Below are 21,489 nucleotides of genomic sequence, written 5' to 3' on the forward strand. Positions count from 1 at the left end.
GTCCCTCTCACCTCGCAATGGATCAAGGGTTAAAGTCCCTCCTACAGAACCTAATTCTCTTTGGCAAGAAACGTAATTCGTTGCATTAAGGTCAACCAGAGGCATAGGCAGGACAGAATTAATAAACTCATTACAAGTATCAGTTGCTGCCCTTGATTTAGGATCAGTCAAAGAATGAGTAGAATGGCAACACAAAATGAATTATCCAGGAAATTTTCACCAACCAAAGCTCCTCCCTCGTCGAAAAGATTTCTTGAACCTACAGAAAACTTGAAAAAAATCTTAACAAATTAATCTATCCTCAAGAAGTGCCTCTTGCGTTAAAGTTTCAATTCAATTCTCATCCAAACAATTTTTAAGTTACTCAACAACAGTAAAATTTTCCACATCCTAAAACTAAGAAGCGAACAGGCACATATCCTCATATTCCTGAATCTGTTCCACTAACAGATTGTTTTTCTTCTTCATACCAATCTTCCACTTCAGTATTGATGTCTGAAATAGGATCCATCTTCTGAGTTTTTGGTTCCACCCAATGGCTGCAGCTTCGCTTATTAGATTCTGTCTTCTTCACTCGAACTCCCTGCCATATCCTACTTGGATACAGTGTAACTTCCAAAATATTCTGTACCCAGCCTTCTTTGTAAGATCTTCACTCTTTGCACTCTTCGTAGATTCATCTACAACCTTAATTCTGCCGCCTCTGGTATGATGAAAAACAAAGGAATAGCAAAAATTTTCCCTTTTTATCTTGAAAGGCTCTATGTGATTCCAACTTAGGTTCCAGAGTGCTCAAAACATTGCAAGGAACCATCTTTGCTAAATCATCCTCCTTACTCAATTTCTCCTGCACCTCTGACAACTTATCTAGGGCTATGCTAGTCTTCCCCAAAGGCTGTAGACCCAAGCCCCCTTCAGTCGAAAGAAGCCCCTCAAACAATTATGGGTTCTATGCTGTATTGGGTTTTTCTTCCACCCAAACTAAACCAGCTTATTTTTCCTCCCTGGAGCCTATTCGAAATGCAAGCTGCAGTGTTGGACCTCCAGGCCCAAAATGTGAGCTGCTTCCAAATTCAATTAGCTTTGGCCCATATCTCAATCCATTGGCCTTGGGAGGATTTTGTTTAAATTTGAAGCAGATTTTGACCTAGATATTGCCCAAGAATCACTCCCCCCCAATTTCATGCTTGCCAAACTTGGCAACTTACCTTGCTAAATTTCCTGACTAGTGCCGCCGAAATTACCCCATTTCCAATCATCAAAAGCTCCATTCTTCACCATCTCTGCATGACTAGGCTTACTTGGAAGCCCATTATACACATGACTCTCTCTCCCTCACGCTTCACCATACCTATTCATCCACAATTTTCTACAAGGAAAATCCCAAGTTCTGCATATTTTGTTGTATTTTACGTTCATTGTCTTTCAGCAATTTGCAGAAGATGCACCAACCCAGCCTCCTTACCCTTTGGAATCCTCGATGAAAATCTACCCCCTGAATACAAAAGCATCTCGATTGCAATCATACATCTAAACTTTGACACAAAGCGTATGATCAAAGATCCTCCTGGATTTCTTGACATTTTTACCCAAGGATAAATGGACTTTTGTGTCCAAAAATCAAAGTTGTTGAATCCATTTAACTTCATTTGCTCGCAATAAGCAATGAGATTCTCTGTTCCCAGATTTCTCCAATATTCTAAGAGCTTGCAACCAAAGACAGGAGCCCACTCAAAGGAGATAAGTATCCTATCTATTTTGACTGAAATTATCATTGCAGAAACTCAAGAATTCTTTTTCTTCTTCTTCCGTTCTTTTTTCTTTTTCGTTTTTTCCTTCGCAAAAAGAAACCATACGGACTTCAATCAGAACCAACTCAACGCAAGCCTTCGCTCAAGGAGCAAAAATGACTCCAAACACACATTAACTCAACTCTATGGCATATCAGATCTAGAATCCCAAAATGGTTCTCAATTACTTGCACCAATTAACTCTTCATAATTTATTTTATATTTTTATTATTGTTGTGTTTGATGTCTTTTATTTCTATTTTAAGTTTATGGTTAAAATTTTCATTAATCTAAGAAGAAGGAAATAAAGAAGTTTGACAAAAGAAGGGAGGGAGTCGGGAGCGGGACTTTATACAAGGAGGGCTCTCCCCAACTTGTCCTCAAAGGGAGGGGTCCTTCCCCTTCTTTCACATGCTCATGCTCATGAGTTTCATAAGTAAAACTAAGCTGATCAGTTAGCTAACTATCAATACAACCAGGTCTGTGAGGAGAGAAAAAAGCAGGAGGGAAAGAGTTGGCAAAGAGAGGTCAAGATTCTCAATACTCCTACATACACATTCATGAGGACAAATACCATACCAGAGAACAAATAAAACCCTTTTTGGAAAAAACTTATGCCACTCTAACACAATGCCTTGAGTTAGGGGCGTATACATTTCACCCCTCCTCTTTGAAAGCAAGTCTAAACATGGCCTTAGTGATCAAAGCTCTTAAACTCAGCATTAGAATAAACCACAATGTCAAATCTTCTATTAAATTTGTACACCAACTCTTGACCAAAAGAGCTTTTAAGTGAAGGATCCTATACACAGGATCCCAATGTGTATGCTTGGGATTTTCCATAAATTTATCAACCACCCCAACAGAAAAGGATATGTCTGGTCTGGTCCAATCAATTAAATAATATTCCAGCCGACTTCCTGTATCAATAAATGTTTCTAAAACCATCCATCATTTTTGGATAACCTCACGACTCACATTCGGAGTCCTTTGCTACCCTGAACAGCCTAAATGTCGAGGAAATAACAAAGGATGCCCAAATCCTTGATTTAGAACAGCTTTTGAAGCCAACACTTCACCTCCACCATGCCTTGAGAGTCATTGTCTATGACAATGGGTATCAACATAAACAACAGGAATCAAAATGCTCGTCCACTTCCTCCTAACAAACACAAAGTTATCAAAACAACATTGTATAAGCCAAAAGGGGTAGAAATTATGATGCTAAATTTAAAATAACATGCCTAAGATTGCTTAAGCCCATAAATGGCCTTATGTGACTTAAAAACCTTCCCACTCTCCCCTTGAGCAACATACCCTCAAGGTGATTCCATGCGCCCCACTTCCTCCAAATCCTCATAGCATTTTTAGCATCTAACTAGTATAGATGCCAATCAAAATTAAAAGCTAAGGAAATCAAAAGTCGAATGCAACTCATCTGAGCTATCAAAAGAAAAAGTCTAAAAGTAATCCAAACCTTAAAACCGGGTGTCCTCTTTGGCCACCAACCAAGCTTTAATCTTTCAATGGACCTATCAGCTGATAATTAATGGTATAAACCCAACGACATATAACCCAATCCTTACCAGGACCAAGATCCACCACCATTTCTCATGTCCATTGAGAAATCAAGGCTTCCATTTCTACATCCACAGCATTCATCCACTCGAGATATTAAAAACATTAAGATGAGAAGAATGACGAAAGAGACAAGGCAAAGCAAAAGAATGCTCAATATATGGAAGACGAAGCACATACACAAAATTTGCAATAGAATAAGTGACCAAGGACTTTTGAGTACAATTTCTGATTCCTTTTCAATGAACAATGGCAGATCCAAATCTAATTGAGGTGGATCTCCATAATAGAAATCTGACACAGTGGAATATTGAAGAGGAGATTCAAGGGCAGCAGAGAAGTCAATTTTTTCAATGCATGTCTACCTTCAACAGTGTCCCCAGAACATTTGCACAGTGACTCCACTAGAAAAACAAGGTGTTTCCACCCCAAAAATAAAAATCACATCAGTACTAACATCATGCTTACAAGTTTGACGATCATAACATCTAGAGCCTTTTTGAGTTCTAGAATATCCAAGAAACACTGAAAACATGAGGAGATAACTTGTCTAGACTGACATGTTAAACATGCACAAAACAGATGCACCTAAAAATGCAAGGTGTACAAGAAATATAGGAGCATTAGGGTGCACAATGAAGAAGGAAACTTTCCCTCGAAGGACACTAGATGGCATCCTTAAAAGATAGGCTACAAGGGCAGCATTGGTCCAGAGGGTTTTAGGAACATGCGTATTAAAAGCAATGAGGACTGCCATGTCAAATAAATGCCCATTCTCCCTCTCAATCATCCCACACTATTCAGTACAAATGCATGTTGTTTGGTGAATAATTCCTTTGTCTTTGCAAAATATATGAATCTGATTTTGAATAAATTCAAGTGCATAATCAGGCGAAATACTTTAATGCAATGCTAAATTGATTTTTTTACATCAAAAAACCTATCTTTTAACAAAGAAAACCAAGACATCCGAGAGAAATAGTCCATAAAAAAATGAAATACTGGAAACCAGATCAATTCATGACCTTACACAGACCACAAATATCTGAATGAACAAGAAAAAATAAACTCAATGTGAGACTCACTCCCAAGAGAATATGGAGACTGGAATAGCGGACTGCTGTGTTTCCCTAATTAACATGCTTGACACTATAAAGGAGAAACAAACAAAAATAATAGAAAGACTTGTACAGCTTCAACAAAAATGGATGTCTAAAGATGAGCAGTCATGATCCAAAGAAACACAATGCGAAGAGATGAAGAAACCATTTAAGAGAAACTCAAACTGCCAACACCCCCATTAAAAACAACAAAGGCCATCCTTCCTAATCCCTCCTCCAATCTTCTTCTTCATCAAGAGGTTTTGGATAAGACAAACAGAAGGATAAGTTTACTGGACAGTTAAAAGACTGTCAAATGGCTCATAAATTAAAATTTGGAATGAAATTTGGGGGCATGCAATACAAATTAGGAATAGGTGGAAAAGAAAGAATATCTCCAGAACCAGACATGCAAGTAATTGAGCCATCAGCAAGTGAAATTTTAGAGTATTCAGTACTAAAATGACAGAAATAAATAAGGTCCACCTGCTATGAAGGATGACGTAATAATCCAAGGATGAGAGGACAAAGAGGCAAAAAAGACCCACCCTGAATGGCCAACAGCTGCACTTAACACAGTGGATGGCTGAGTTTGAGGTTCTTGGACCATATGGACCAAATTGTTATACTCCTATCTCAACACAGTGGATGATTTACTCAACCCTCCCAATGCACCCAAAATTAGAAGGGCTAAGGGTGCTAGAAGAATCCATTTTAAGATTGCCACCAGAAAAGGATTTGTTGGCAGAAGTAGGCTTTCCATGAAATCCAGCAACACAACAGTTGATTTTCCTTCCTGCAAATAACTGCAGATAGGAGTACCACCATGACCAGCATCTCTTATAGAATCAACAATACCTTCATCAACCTCAACCAGAACCCCATCCTCCACCATCAGTACTGCCTTTCCCACAGCAAGAGATAGCATCAACCACAGCTGAATAAACGCTTGAAAGGAGGATATAGGTCCTTCTTTGGTGATCCTATGGATTCTAGAATACATTTCATTCATAGAAGTGATGGATTCTCCAGCACAGATCACTTCTTGGAGAGAGGACCCAATTAGCAGCCAAAATTCTGGGATTTGAATGTTTTGGTTGCTCTGATACCATGCTATAAACCTGAGTAATCTGGTCAGCTAAGTATCATTACAACCAGGTCTAGGAGAAAAGAAATCCTAAAGGAGCAAAGAGGAGGGAATAAGGTCATCCAAAAGAGGGCAGGAATTCCAAGCCAATCATACTCCTAAATACGTATCCCTGAGGACAAAAATATCCTTGAACAAAAAAACGAAAACCACCCTACACTAAAAAAAAAAACTAGCACTAGTTATGCTACTCTAACGATGGACTTGGGTTCCCAATCATATTGGGTGCTTGGGCTTTTCTACTATCAGGTTTTTTTTTTTTTCTTTTGATAGCAAAAGAAGAGATTTCATTCGTAAGAGAAGAATGTACAAAGGAGAGAATAAGACAACTCCCATCAAAATTCTGGAACAAACCAGAAGGAAAAAAATAAAAATAAAAACTACAAAGAAAGAGGAGGAAAAATCAATTCAAAAGATCCTCCACGCTGAACTTCCGTACAGCTAACACCCTTATAACACCCAAACCCAACACACCATGAAGAGGCCAAGTAGTGAATCTTTTCCCAAATTCTTAAAAATTCTAAAAATTGATACATCAGATCCAAAGCAGTAAACCAACAGTCTGTTTTTCAAAAAACCCATTAATTTTGGGTTCAGCATTTGTTCTCAACTTCAAAAATTGATTAGTTCAGTTTGGTCCTTACCAACTCCTCAGTGTCAAAACAAAACCAAACTGAACCAATTACACCCCTATCAATTCTGGCACTATCAATTCTTCAAGGCAAATTACTATTGTAAAGACTTTAGAGTCCTTCAAGGTTCTATCCAAGTTCAGGGCTAAAAGTAAAGGGGTTTTTGCTTGTCCCTAAAGGAAAACTTGCAGCTATTTTTTTTCCCTATTTCTATTAATTCAATAATATTGTCCACTTACCAAAAATTTTATCATTTGGGTCAATATTCCTTCATTAAAAAAGAGAAGCTCATAATTTATCCCTGTCATGGGGATACCTCCCGCAAAGAATTGTCTTAAATGGTTGGGTCCTCTAATCAACCAAATGCAGTCCTGCAAAAAAGTTATAGGCAATCAACTTGAGTCATCCTTGCGTGTGGGAAATGCACAAAACTGCACTAATTAACTAAACAAGAAACATTTTTTGCAAAACAACCCTTAGCATACCATCGCACATAAGTCACTTAATTGAAGGACTAGGAAACACGGATACTCCAAAAGGGTGAAGGTGTCAGTGCCAGACATGTATCCGACACATTGAATACAGCTGGATACATGTCTAAGACATATTGGCAGCCATTTTTTTATTTTTATTTTTTTGGGATACATTTGTATATGGCAGGACACATTTGGATACATGCGGGAGGGATACGTATGGGAAATGTATGGCATGAAATGCTGCATTTTAGTGCCCTTAACCAAAAAAAAAAAGAGGCAGAGGAGAGAACACGAACACAAACGATTGAACAACTGAACCCTAGCTCTCTCTCATGATGAAAACCACCCTCCCAGCCTTCAACCTCCTTCCCCAGCCTTCATTCACCGAACACCGTACAGCCTTCGAACCTCCCTCCCAGCCTCCATTGCTGGACATCTTGGCTTCATCACACCCTTTAAAGTTTGAATAACTTCTTTGGGCGATACGGCGAGTTTGGCAAAGGGAAACTTGAAGTCTAATGACAAACAGTGCCAACCTTGAAGCCTCTTCACTCTACATTCTTCTTGCAAGTTGCAATGTTAGTCCCTCTCTCCTCCTTCCCTTCCTGTTCCACATCTCCTTACCCATTTAAAATATATGTTGGCCTAACAAGGCTTACGAATCTTATTTTGATGATAACAAATCAAGGGAATTTAACATGTGTTGGTGAAAGTGATAATGTTTCAGGAAACAAGCATATAAGTTCAAGATCAAGTACACAAAATGCTCACAAGCCTTATTAAAAGAGAAAGCTTATATTTCAAAGACAATCAAATGAAAGCTTAATGGATATTGAAGCTTGGATGAAAGCTCAAATGAATATTGAAGCTTGGTTTCAAAGATAGACAAATCTAATGAAGCTTGAAACATGAAGTCAAGATGGACTCAAAAGAAATGGAAAAGCATGAAGACTTAGTACTTAGAGTGTTTAAGTTTAAGAAGTCTAATGTAAGTACTTCATTCAATATCCATATGGATATATGAAGCTCTTTAGGTTTCATTATAGACTTAGAGACCAATTTTTGAAAACCCCGGAAAATGATTTTCAAGTTACATTTGAGTTTTTCAAAAATTAAATGATCAAAGTTTAGAAAATAAAAAATTGTGGAAAATTGACAGCTCAGCTGACTGGCCCAAAAAGCCCAGTCGACTTATTCCAATTTTTTTGCTGAAACAGAATAGGCCCAATCGACTGACCTATGGAAATTTCAAATTTTAAACAGTTACGGGAAATTTCCAAAATTAAGTTTTTGAATTCTAAATGTTGTAAAAACTTGGAAAACACTCCAAGTGACGTGGGAAACACGAAATTACTTTCTAAACTCTATAAATACTCCCTAAACCCAAGGATTTTTATATACCAAGCAATACAATCAGCATTCAAGCATTGATATTGTAATCTCTTCAAAAGCTCTCTCTTGCTCAAACTCTTGCTGAAGTTTTCTACTAAGATTTTGCTGAACAAAGCCTACAGTTCTTTGAGTATTTACTGAGTTTCTCAAATCTAAGAAAGAACCTCCGGTGATTAACTTCTTGAGCTTCAAATTTATTTTTAATTGATATTTGATTTGAAGTATATTAGTGCTCTAACTTGTACTAATCAGCTTTATTTTAAGAGTGTCTTTGTACACAAGAATTTGTTCTTATTTCTTATTTCTTTTTAAATGTTCAGGTTGTTGAATCATTGTACCGAGTGTGGGGTATCGCTAGGAGAGGAGAGCTCTATCCTATTGAAGAAGTGTTGTAAAGGTTGGCTCCGCCCTTAAGGGAGTAGTATAATGGAATCCTTAGGTGTGTTGCCTAAGGCAAGGACGTAGGCGGGTATATCTGAACCTTGTAAAAACTCGGTGTCACTCTCTTCCCTATTCTTTTTAAATTTCAGCACTTATAAACTGCATGGTTGTGTACTTAATTTGCTAGATATTAATTTGCCTTTGGGAATTGCGGAAACCATAAGGGAGTATGTTGATTGATCAATATATTGCGGAAACCACAAGGGAGTACGTTGATTGATTAATACCAAAACTTATTAATATATTGGTTGGATTTTCTATTTCATATTGCAATATCAAGTTTACTTCATTGATTGGTTTGAGTGTTGGTTGTTACAAATTAATTGTACTTGTGAAGCTGATTGTTGTGATTGCAAATTAAATTGAAAAAGGGGTTAATACTAAACTAAAAGAACTTGTAAAACAAGAATTTAAAAAGAAAGTTTTAAAAACCCAATTCACCCCCCCCCCCCTTCTCTTGGGAGTACACCTTACTTTTCAATATCTCATCGAGGATTGAAGGCTTGAAGTCATGAGTCCCTACTCCCTCTCTTTCTTTATTTCTGCTTGGATGTTATTGTTGGTCAATTGCTTGTGACATGTGTAGTTACGTGGTGCGCTGACATCAATTTGGGACTTTGAATGACTAAATGTTTGATGGCTAAATTGGTGGGTGATGTGTAATGAGCAAAATTGGAACATGGTTCTAACTTTTGCAGCTTCTGCCACTCTACTCTGCCTATTTTGATAATTTGATGATTAAACTTAAATACAAAATGTCAAAATTGCAACCTACATAGGAGTCTGTTTTCATTTCTTTCAGGGGATGATGATATTCACCATAATACGTTATTACTTATGATTTAGGAATTTACATAGGAGTTCGTTTTCATTTCTTTAATTTCTTATTTGATTGTGATTATAGCGTACTAAATTAGTGAATATTTTATGATCATAATGGCTTCAGAGAGTTCTTCATCGTCTACTTTTATCATCAGTAAATTTGCAACTAGTGCATTGGATGATAACACCCCTCTTTGGGCTTATGTTACTAAATTAGGGAAATTGGGCTAGGGAGGTGGAAACTCTAATTTTCAGTGCAACTAGCCAACAATCTTACAAGAACTCATATTCTAGAGTAAAAATTCATCTATTGAAAGGTTCAGGGGTAGGAATACAGACATGTCCTAAGGTGTCTATGGAGTATCTTGCTAAGATGTAGAGATTGGAAAGTGAAGCAAAAAAAGTAAAAAACCTAAGGAAGTGCCATTGCCTTGTCCAACTCCCCCACCATTTCCTAGCCAATCTAATTACTCGAACTCGCCCTTGTTTAAGAGTAAAGAAGCACCAAGAAATTCTCCATTGGAGAAGGCACTTCAAATGGAGACAAGGGATCATTTGAAGTGCTTGATTGCAAGGATGTTTATTCCGGTGGTCTATCCTTCCACTTTCCTAGAAATTCATATTATGTGGAAGCATTCAGTTATGCCGCCAATAATAGTATTGTTGGTTTTGTTCCTCTAGGATATAATGCTTTGAGAACAACTCTTTTACAAAAAGCGAAGGCACACATTAAAAGGAAGTTGCAATCAATTAGGGGGGAGTTGGAAAGGAAAATGAGCGGGCATTGTGTATGATGGGTGGTGATCCACAAAAAAGGTTGTTGATTAATTTTATATAACAAGAGGGGATCCGGTTTTCTTGAAGGTTATTGATGGAACTAAGAATACAAGGACAAGCATTACATTGCCTAGTTGATGTTGAATGTTAGAGATGTTGGGTCAGATGTGGTCCAAATTATTACTAATAATGCACCTGTGATTAAGGTTGTAGGATCAATTGTGAAGTTTAATTATCCACATATTTTTCAGACTCCATGTGTGATGCATAAACTTAATTTTGCTCTAAAAAATACATGTACAGCAAAAATTACCAAGCAAAAGGAAGTTGTTTATCGGGAGTGTAGTTGGATCACTAATGTGGCAAAGGATACATCATTCATTCATACTTCCATCACAAATCACTTCATGAGATTAGCAATTCTTAATGAGCATGTGCCACTCAATTTTTTTGTAATAACTAATACCAAGTTTGCTTTGGTAGTAGTTATGCTCAAAAGGATGAAGCTGATAAGGAGAAACCTCCAAGCTATGGTCATTAGTGATGAGTAGGATTCTTATAGAGAAGACAATATTTGGACGCTATGTGTGTGAAGGAAATCACTTTAAATGATGTTTGGTGGGTTAAATTTGATTACATTTTATCTTTCATCAACCCTATCTATGATATATTTTGAGCAATTGGCATATGAAATGTGGGACACCATGATAGAAAAAGTGTCGAAGGTAGTATATCAGCATCAAGGCTTGGTAGCAGGGGATTGATCATCCTTTTATGAGGTGGTGTATAACATATTAGTTGCTCGATGGACAAAAAATTGTACACCACTCAATGCTTGGTTCATTCTTTGAATCTGATATAATTTTTTTTTCTTTTTTCCAAGTTCCATAATGTTATGCTTATTACTCTCTCTCCTAACAAACCCATGTAAACAAGTTTTATAGCCAACAATGGCTTACAAAGGGTACAAATTGTGTTGCTCCACATGTAGATAGTGAAATTTCTGAGGAAATGAACAAATGTATTCAAAGATTTTTTCCTATCCCCAAAAGTAGGAAGAAAAAAAATATTGTATTTGCCACATTTTCAGGTTTTATGAATGTGTTTTGTAGCCTTGAATCCATGCAAGATAAATACACTATGGAACTATTGGTGGTATATTGGTATGTCCATGGTGCATCAACACGCATGCTTCAATCAATAGCCTTCAAGCTTCTAGGACAACCTTGCTCATCCTCTTGTTATGAGAGGAATTGGAGTACCTATTCATTTATCCACTCATGAAAAGGAACAAGATGGCGGCAAAACATGCTGAAGATTTCATAAATGTGCATATTAATCTTCAGTTTTTATCAAGAAAAACTGAAAAAATACAAGAAAGGGCCAAACAAGTTGGGGGATATTAGAGGAGATACTTGAGATAAGCCAATTGGAGGTGCTGAGGTGCTTGAGATTGCGAGTATTTCCCTTGATGAACTAGACATGGAGGCCATGTTTTTCAGAGATGGTGATGGTGAAAGTGACTATGCATAGTTGATGGAAGTCTTATGACTCTAATTTTGTTAATTAAATTTGTCGTTGGACAAATATTTTAATACTTTGCTTGGAAGCGTTCGAGGCTTAGACCACTTTTGATAGTTGATCAATGATGAATGTTTCTTTCAGTTCTTTAATATGAGTTGTAAATGAATCATGATTATGCAATTCATAATTGAGCATGAATGATGCCTATTACTTCAATATTTTCTACTTAAAAGGAAAAGCATGCCTAAATATATATTTATATTAATTAAAGTATCCTGACCGCATCCCTTGTTTTTACAAAATTGACATTTCTCCGTATCCATATCATGTCATATATGTATCCCTATCAGTACTAGTGCTTCCTAGCATTGACTCTTTGGTTTGAGAAGAGTACTAGCTCAAGAAAAGTCAACTAAAACTCACTAGCAATTGTCAACGTGTTTAGCCTACTTGCCTCCCTCACTAAACACACAATGTCAACGGAGGTATTGTTAATGAATTACGTTTGCTTCAATGTTTACTGCTTGCTTGCCACGGCTTTCATGAATTGATTACTGTTTCCACTGCTATTTGAATGAATGCTAATGAAAGTGTTTCGTGGATGAATGTTGGTAAACGATAGGCTAGCTAGTTAAGCAAGAGTGCTTTAGTTAGCGCCGCACGGCCCTTCACAAAGGTGTGAAAATAGTCAAACCGTGACAGTTGGTAGGCTACCCTTTGGACGACTCCTAAGCATTCAGAAACAACTTCTAAGGTCCAGCCATCAATCAAGTGCTACAAATGTCAACGTTTTGGGCATCGAGCTGCACAATGTCCTAACCAAATCATGGCTATTGCCAAAAAAAAAAAACATGATGATGATGATAGCATCTAAGTAATTGAAGTTGAAACAAAAATCCCTAGTGGGTTAGATGATGATGGCAACATGAAAAACTGTTTGGTACTACGACCTTTACTCTCTTCCCACAAGGTTGAAGAAAAAAAGAACATCGAACATGAACTACCAAGTGCATAACAAGTTTATCAATACCAGCTGCTCGAAGCATATCATAGATAGGATTAGTGAAAGATAAAATATAATCAACATTTTTCCCACCAAACGTCATTTAAAATGTTTTCCTTCACATGCATAGCTTTCCCAATACCATCTTCTCTATAAGAACCACACTCATTGCTAATGACCATTGCTTGGGAGCTTTTCCTTATCAACTTCATCATTTTGAGCATAATTACTACCAAAGCAAACGTGGTATCAGCTATCGCAAGCAATTTGATTGCCACATACTCATTAAAAATTGCTAATGTCATGGAGTGATTGTGATGAAAGTGGAAATGGATGAAGCATCCTCCTCCACATCAGTGATCCAACTAAACTCCCAATAAGCAATTTCATTTTTCCTGGTATTTTTTGTTGCACATGTATTTTTCAAAGTGAGATTAAGTGTATACATCACATATGGAATCCAAAAAATATGTGAATAATTAGACTCTACAATTGACCCCACAGCCTTCACCACAACTACATTATCAGTAATAATTTGGACCACATTTTCTGACCCAACATCTCTAACAACATCCAACATCAACTAGGCAATGTAATGTTTGTCATTGTTTTCTTCAGATCCAAATGGTCTTCAAGAAAACTGGATCCCTTCTTGTTATAGCCATAAAATTAATCAATTGCCTTTTTGAGAATCAATCCACCCATCAGACACAATGCACAGCCCTTTTTCTTCTCTAGTCCCCCTAATTGATTGCAACTTCCTCTCAATGTGTGCCTTCTCTTTTTTGTAAAATAGTTGTTCTCAAAGCATTATATCCCGAAGGAACAAAAGCAACAATACTAACGTCGGCGGCATAGCTGAATGCTTCCACATAATATGAATTTCTAGCGAAGTAGAAGGGTAGACCACCAGAATAAAACATCCTTGCAATCAAGCATTTCAAATGATCCTCACCTCCATTTGAAATGCCTTCTCTAATTGAGAATTTCTAAGCCCTTTTTTCCTCTAAAATAAAGATGAATCTGAGGAATTAGATTGGCTAGGAAGCAGTGCTGGGGCTGGACAAGGCAATGACACTTGCTTAGGCTTTTTCCTATTTTCTACTTCACTTTCCAATCTCTGCATCTCAGCAAGATAGTCCACAGACACCTGAGGACATGCCTTTATTCCTACCCTTGAAATTTCAATAAATGAGTTTTTACTCCAAAATATGAGTCCTTTTAAGATTGTTGGCAATAGTTGCATTGAAAATTGGAGTTTCCACCTCCCTTGCCCAATTTCCTCAATTTAGTAACCAAAGCCCAAAGAGGGGCATTATCATCTAATGCACCAGTAACAAATTTACTAGTAATACAAGTAGATGATGAAGTACTCTCTGAATCCATTACTATCACAAAACATTCACTAATTAGCACACTAAAATCACAATCAAATAAGAAATTAAAGTAATGAAAACAAACTTCTATGCAAGTTCCTAAGTGATTTTTTCATTGCTGGAAATTTAATTTGTAATGGGCAATATTAAATGGGTGTTGGTATTGGTTGTCTTTTTTTCCCAACCAAAGGGGAAGAATGCAGCTCATTCTATTCCCTCAAAGAACAAAGGGACCGTGGAGAGGTTAAGTCACAAAACTCATAAGTCATAACTAATATAATATTATGATGAATATCATCATCCACCAAGGCACCAATTAAAGAAATGAAAACAAAACCTATGTAAGTTGCAATTTGACATTTTTTTTTTTAACCATCAAATAATCAAAATAGACACTAGGCAAAGTATAGAGGTAGAAGCCACAGAATTCAGAACCATTTTCCAATTCCTTTTTTTGTTCATCAATCAACATCCACCAATTTAACCATCAAACATTCAGTCATTCAAAGTCTCAAATCAACATCAATCATCACTCATCAGTGCACCACGCAGCTACACAACTCACAAGAAATTGACCAACAATAACATCCAACAAAAAGAAATCCAAAAAGAGAGGGAGTAGGGAATTACGGCTTCAACAACCCTCAATCATCAATGAGGCATTTTAAATAGGCATGGAGATGGGGAAGGGGGAGGGACTCGCATTGCAACTTGCAAGAAGACTGAAGAGTAAGGAGGCTTCAAGGCAAGCACAGAGGCATTATTCATCAATCAACTTCAAGTTTCCCTTCGGCAAAGTCGCTGTCTTGCAAAAAGTTGCTCAAATTTTGAAGGTTGTGATTAAGTAGAGGTGTGTAGTGATGGAGGCTTGGAGGGAGGTTCCAAGGCTGTACAATGTCCAGCAAGTCAATGACGAAGGCTAGGGAAGGAGGTTCCAAGGCTGGGAGGAAGTTGTTCATTGCCAGAGAAAGCTAGGGCCGATTGATTGTTTGTGTTCATGTTCTCTCCTTTTTGCCTTTTTTTTTGGGGGGGGGGGGGGGGGGGCGGGGCGTTAAGGGCCCTAAAAACGCAAGCCAAACATGTCGCCAGCATATTCGCCCACGTACCAGATGTATCCTACCATATCCGAAAATAAAAATAAAAAATAAAAAAGGCTGATGATACGTGTCCGACACATATCCAGCAATATCCGAGGCATGTCTGTGTTGGATACATGTCCAACACTGATACCTTCACCCCTATCCATGCTTCCCAGAGTCAATGTAATCAAGGAGAATTGCACTGTGTATCCTCCTTGATCTAAGTGACAATGTGTGCTGCATCCACAACTGTAATAAGACAACATGCAGAAAGCTGGGAGGCAATAACTTCTTTGACCCTTCCTATGCAAAGCCATCATCACATCCTCTTTCCAATTTACATCGGCCCAAGCAACCAAACGGTAGAACCTACTAGTGTCATTTGCCTGTCTTTTCTTCTTGCTTCAAATCAAAGAGTTGCTCCTACATCGTTCGCTTCATCACAACGCATGTTCTAAACTCACTAAATCTCCTCCTTTTGAAGATCTCCTGTTATTTAATCCACCAAATCCAAGCAGTTCCCTTCAATTTTGATTCAACCAAACACAACTTCAGAGCCTCATTCATGTCATACCATCAAAAATAGTACTCCAAAGAGAACACCAATCATCAAAGTCATCAAGAGAGCCATCACCATTAGAATCTTTAATTACTAGTTTAATTTCTTTATTGAAATTGTCATTTTGGTCTTCATGCAACTCAAAAGGATGATAAGCAACACCAGCTATACCACTTTAATATATAGGAATATCATGGGCCTTTTACTCGGGCTGCAAGCTTGGTTTTTAGCCTATTCAAAGCATTAGAAATAATCTCCAAGGTTTTCTCCATGTTTTGTACCCTACCAGACAACAACTCTACCATTGCAGACTACTCAACATCGTCCACTATGCTGCTGGTTTACACACACACATGCACATAGTGCAACTACGTACAACCAAAAGCCCTAAAACACAATTTGCCAACAATTCTCAATCTACTCATAAAAAACCACAAACCTGCCTGTCAATTTCTCAAGAACTATCTTCAATTCACCTTTAATCTTGAGTATCATGCAAAAATTTAAAAAGTTGACACAGAATACTCACAAAATGCAACAATGGAATCTGATTTTTATTGCTGGCAGTGACAAATCAATGCTCCAAAGTGCTCCAAAGCGCGGATGGAACACTGGCAGTCCAATTTGTAGCTTTTCATATCAAAATAAGCACTTGCTTGCAAGATATCATGTCCGGAATAAAATGTCACGCTGTACATCAAAATCTTAGGAAAAAAACCCAAAATTTCGTTGGTCCAGTAATTGTTGAGAATTCCCAACTATGTAGGAACCACATATATGGAATTTACTCATTTTTTTTTCTTTTTTTTTTTTTTCAACCAAAAAGTAAAAATGGACTTAAGCAAACTTGAACAAGTACCAAATAGATAAGCAACATTAAATCAATTTCTATGAAGTCCAAGTAGCGTAAGTCCATATAATGTTACCAAAATCTCCTTGATCTGACTTTGTAGTTTCGAGATTTCAAATATCTCACTTCAACTTCTCACTGATGCTTCAAGAAATATGATAGCACACTGATTTTACCCTCCAAAAATATGTACTAAGCAATCCAAGATTAATTTCTTCAAATCAATATCAAAAATCTCATGGAGGAAAATAATTTGTCGCAGTACAATCTCAAAACACGGCAACTAGGCCTCAATTTGGATGTTGGCAGAATGTCAAAACTCTGGAATTTGCTCAGCCCAAGAGTAGGCTGTGTTCCACCTTAGGAATGCAAACCAAGCTTGATACTTCAATATTCACAGAAATTCTCAAAGCTGGAAGCAATTTCTCACGAATCTAAGCAAAACAGGTAAAGTTTGGAAACTTCCCCATGTGCGTGTGGCACGTGAGCCGCCTTCAGGGCTCCTCCAGTGATGAGCTTCTAGGTGGAACCAGATCAGAGGGTGGGTATTCCAGTGAGGGTGGCTGTGCAGGAAGAAAATTTCAGGAAATGGGGGATTTAGGGGGGAGTCAGCTGGAAAGTTTTCACGTGGTGCGTGGGGGCTACTCCCTTGTCGGATGGAGATGATATTGCAGGGGAAGGGAAAGGGGAAGAGGTTTTGGGGGTGTCTGATTTTGGTGGTAAGGGAGGTGTTGTGGCTTGGTTGATGGAAATTAGGGTTTCAAAACCCAGTGGCACCACTATAATTTCCTGGAAAAGTTGCAAGCTGATGAATTCTTCTGTTTTCTGAGATTTTCCTGTGATTTCTGACTTGTTATTGCAGCAATGGAGCCTGTTAGAGAATGCAGTCGTATGGTGGATGTGTTTTGAGTTTTTGGATGAACCTTGATGCAGATTGTTGTAGGAGTTTCAAATCTGATGGAAAAACAGCAACAGGGAAGTGTGGAACTGAATTGAATTAGGCTCTAATACCAATTTGATGCAGGACGGATGTTAGAATATATATATATATATATATATATATATGTGTGTGTGTGTGTAGAGATAGATAGAATTGTGAGAATTAGAAGAAGAATAAGATAAGAAGGAGAGAGGAAGGAGAAGAAGAGAAGCAGCAGCAGCAGCAGCAGTGGGAAGAACAGAGCAGAATAGAGATGAGAGAGAATAAGACGAAGAAGAACAGCATAACCTGCGGAAGAGAGAGAGAGACAGAAAGGGAAACTGCAACTGATTCAAAACAATAACTGTACAATAACTTACATGTTCAGCACTTATACCCACTACTAACTAGAACACATATTTACATAAAGACTCCAATAAAATGAGAAATTACAAAATAACCCTAGAGAACTTAAATACACAAAAGAAACCTAAATTGACTAAACTTCTAAAATAACAAGACTTTCTCAAACTAAAATAAAAAAACTTGATACAATATGAACATCTAAAATCCTCCATTGGTGGTTCTCCATCACATGGTGTGCTAATGTTCTTTAAAGGTAGATATCCCAAATTTTTAGGCATGCAATATTATGAGGTTGGTTAATGCTAGACTTTTTGGAAAGCCTTAATAGTTTACAGGTTGACTTGTGAAGGAGATGAAAAATGGAGATGACCCCTCACCAAATTAAGATTATTAACCATCTTTTTGCACCTCGATGACCAAATGAAACCTAGCCATGCCTAAAAAGAAGAAAACAAAGCCCAAACACTGTCAAACTGCTCTAGCTTACCAAATCTAGCATACTAGTGATCCAGAGAAGGTATAAAGTACTTTCAGATAGCTCAATTCTCCTCTCTCTCACTCTAATCTTTTGTTTATCAAAAAACTAATAATCAGATAATTCAATGAAGGCAAATGTTGTCCATGATGATTATCTAAACAGAAACAAACCTGCATAAAATTGTACCGTTCTCTTCCAATTGATTCATTTTCCGCAATAGCAAAATATGCTAGTATGGGGTAGTGCCCAACATATGATGCACAGCTGTCGCGTTGGATGTTAACTGCCCACTCGCTGTACACCCAAAAAAACAATACATAAGAATAACAGCGCAACAAACAATTTATCAACAAAGATGCCTAAAGATGAAAAGAACTTGCAATCTGTTCAAGTCCGCATGGCCAGTTCCAACATATTTAGCCTGGAGATGCTCAAGCTGAGAATTTATATTAAACCTGTCGCTGGCCTGCACAAATATAGAAACAGCTATCAAAATTCAGCATTACACGCTCACAACCTAGAGGTAATTGAACTCTTACGATTTAACTACAAGCACCCAAACAAAATTTAATTACAGTTCAAATAAATTCAAGATTCCAAATTTTCCTTAAATCAAGCACAACCAATCCACCAAAACTCTGTGTGTGTGTGTGTGTGAATTTGTGTATTTGCCCTGTTCGTTTTAGTAAATGAGTGGAAGGAAAAAACCTCCAAACAGCAGTTTCACGGAGTATCGCGTCAATTTTTTGTTTCTTTTTTCTCAGCAACCAAACAGATGATTGGCAGTTTGGATTGAACATAGAGAAAAATAGAAAGTTGGGGAACTCTGTAGAATAAGCAAAGGGAGTTCAATCTTCTTCTCTAAGCTATATATTACCTGCATGCTGTTTGTCTTCTAAGAAACACGAAATCGCAAAGAAAGCACAAAGAGTAGACTGGGCCGAAACGGATCGGTTGATTGAATCTGCGACAGATTTGGTGGAAAATCGAAAGAAAAAATTCACCCTTCACTGCTAATTCACATTTTAACGTTGGTTCGGATAAAATAATCCGCCGCATTTACTAACAATGAGAATTAAATTTTCCTCAGTTTAATTTTGTTCCCCATAGAATCCTTTATACATAAAAACATAGTTTTAAAACCTAGACAAGTGGCTAATCCAATGGAATTATTGGGTTGATCCAATCAAATGTGGGTTTTCGGCAAATGGACAGTATATATCGGAGTGTGTGTATGTGCGTGTGCAATATTAGAAGTACTAAAAGGAAAAAATATTTGGTGTAGTGATGCCAAGTCTCAGGAAATGATGGGACTTGAGTTCAAATCATCTCTATTGTGGTAGCAATGTTAACTTAGTTGGTTCATCAAGTTCACACAAGCTAGGTCGAGTTGATTGGTTCCGGCCAAGTTGATCTTGGTTCTGCTCAAATTCGATTTCTATATCACTTGGAGTAGATTTTAATGTACGGTGGATCAACTAGGTTGATTCTGATTATACTCAAATCCTATTTCCTAGTATTATTCGAGTGGCCAATTCTTATCAAACCTAATTCGATTGGTTGATTCAATCTTAATTTTTATACAATTCCACAAAAAAATAGGAGTATTTTGAGTTAACACTTTACAACTTTACCATACTCAAGCTTATTTTTTAATTTTTTTAACAAATCTCAAGTTCAGATTAACCATAAATATATTTGGTCAAACTTATTCATTTGCAAATGAAAAACTAACAAGTCTTTATTGAGTCAAGCCACCAAACTATTTGAATAATTTAGTTCTTCCATAACCTCTGACAATGAAAGGCAAAAGGTTCTTAGGGTTTGTTAGACAAAGAGTAAAAGGAGAATGTTACCTTACAGCATCTTAGTTTGCGAAATGGAATGAAAATTTGAATAGGGGATATGATGATATCAAGTGAAAAGTTTTATTTCATTCCTTTTCATTCCATTCCATTTTTGCATACCAAATATACAATTGAAGTTTCTTTGTATAATCATACCAATTAATGTATTTTCATAAATTGGTTTCCTTATATATGCACCCGTATTATATATTTGCCCTTTTTTCCATACATTGCCAGGTGTATACATGATTGCAAGTAAATAATAAAACTTTTATATTTTTAAAACCCTAACGTAAGACAGTGAAGTGTTAAAAGAATAGAAACTTGTTCATAAAGATGCATTTATGTTTCAAATAATACTCCTAATGAAAATCGACTGATATGATGCCACTTTATCACATCCCTATTTTTGACACATGACTGATCATGACTCTATTCAAAGCCTAATGAAGGCATCAAATTTATGATATATATTGGCAAAACCATCATTTGAAAAGCAAAGAACTAGCCAACTAAGAAAGAGTATTCATCAAAACACAAGATACATATATACGTTTCATTATGCAACCCAAAAAAATAAATGTTTCACTTTCATTAAAAAGCTCTTTACATTAACTTGTACTAAATATAGTATTTTTCACACTCCTTATACTAAATATGTTCACCGTTAAACATAGGCTTTGTGTCTTCTAGCAAACCTATAGTACACATCAAAATGTGAAACTTTCTATGGGTCCAATTGAATCTAAAATTGTTAAAAATAATAATAATAAAAAAATACAGGGCAAGCAACCATGCACGAGCTCAACACATATATGATTTTATATGCATGTATAATCATCTAGTGCATAAACACACTCTTTATTCTACGAATTCTCTTCATCTAGATTTACCATCACAAGACATTCAAATAACATGCACATCAACATCATTTCAGCATAGTAGCGCAATCCTAAATAGGTGTAAATTTTTTAACTCTAACAAGTGTTAATTTCCAACTTCGCCAACCATTGCTTAAAGCTAAAATACCCTTTGGAGGTTTAGGTTCCTTCACCTAAGGGAGACAGAATCCTTACTTGGTCAAATTTCCCAATGTCACAATCACAAACAACACATACAAGGCCAACTATTTTCATATAATAACAATTCAATATATGCACATACAAGCTATGCTATAGTAAACAAAATATCTTTCCTACAAGAGCCACATCCATCACATGTAAATTTCCAACTAAAACTATGCAACTTTTGAAACCCAAAAGAACATATGAGCTGTCTTATCAAGTAATTTAGAGAATAACTAGCACAAACCTTACCTTGTTAGGATTCAATT

At 36.9% G+C, this 21,489-nt stretch overlaps 1 protein-coding gene across 1 annotated transcript in view; it reads right to left on the reverse strand.

The window, feature by feature from the left end:
• Nucleotides 1–19,631, reverse strand: part of LOC131146078 (uncharacterized protein At4g14342-like) — a 33,025-nt gene extending 13,394 nt beyond the window's left edge. Inside the window, exons 1-3 of the mRNA XM_058095370.1 lie at nt 19,187–19,631; nt 18,690–18,775; nt 18,480–18,603 (exon numbers count right to left, since the gene is read on the reverse strand). Coding sequence (XP_057951353.1) covers nt 18,480–18,603; nt 18,690–18,775; nt 19,187–19,192 — 216 coding nt within the window. The 5' untranslated portion in view covers nt 19,193–19,631. The remainder of the gene's footprint in view (nt 1–18,479; nt 18,604–18,689; nt 18,776–19,186) is intronic.
• Nucleotides 19,632–21,489: the final 1,858 nt, after the last annotated feature.

The sequence above is a fragment of the Malania oleifera genome, chromosome 13 (genome assembly GCF_029873635.1).
Source record: "Malania oleifera isolate guangnan ecotype guangnan chromosome 13, ASM2987363v1, whole genome shotgun sequence".
NCBI classification, from domain to species: domain Eukaryota; kingdom Viridiplantae; phylum Streptophyta; class Magnoliopsida; order Santalales; family Ximeniaceae; genus Malania; species Malania oleifera.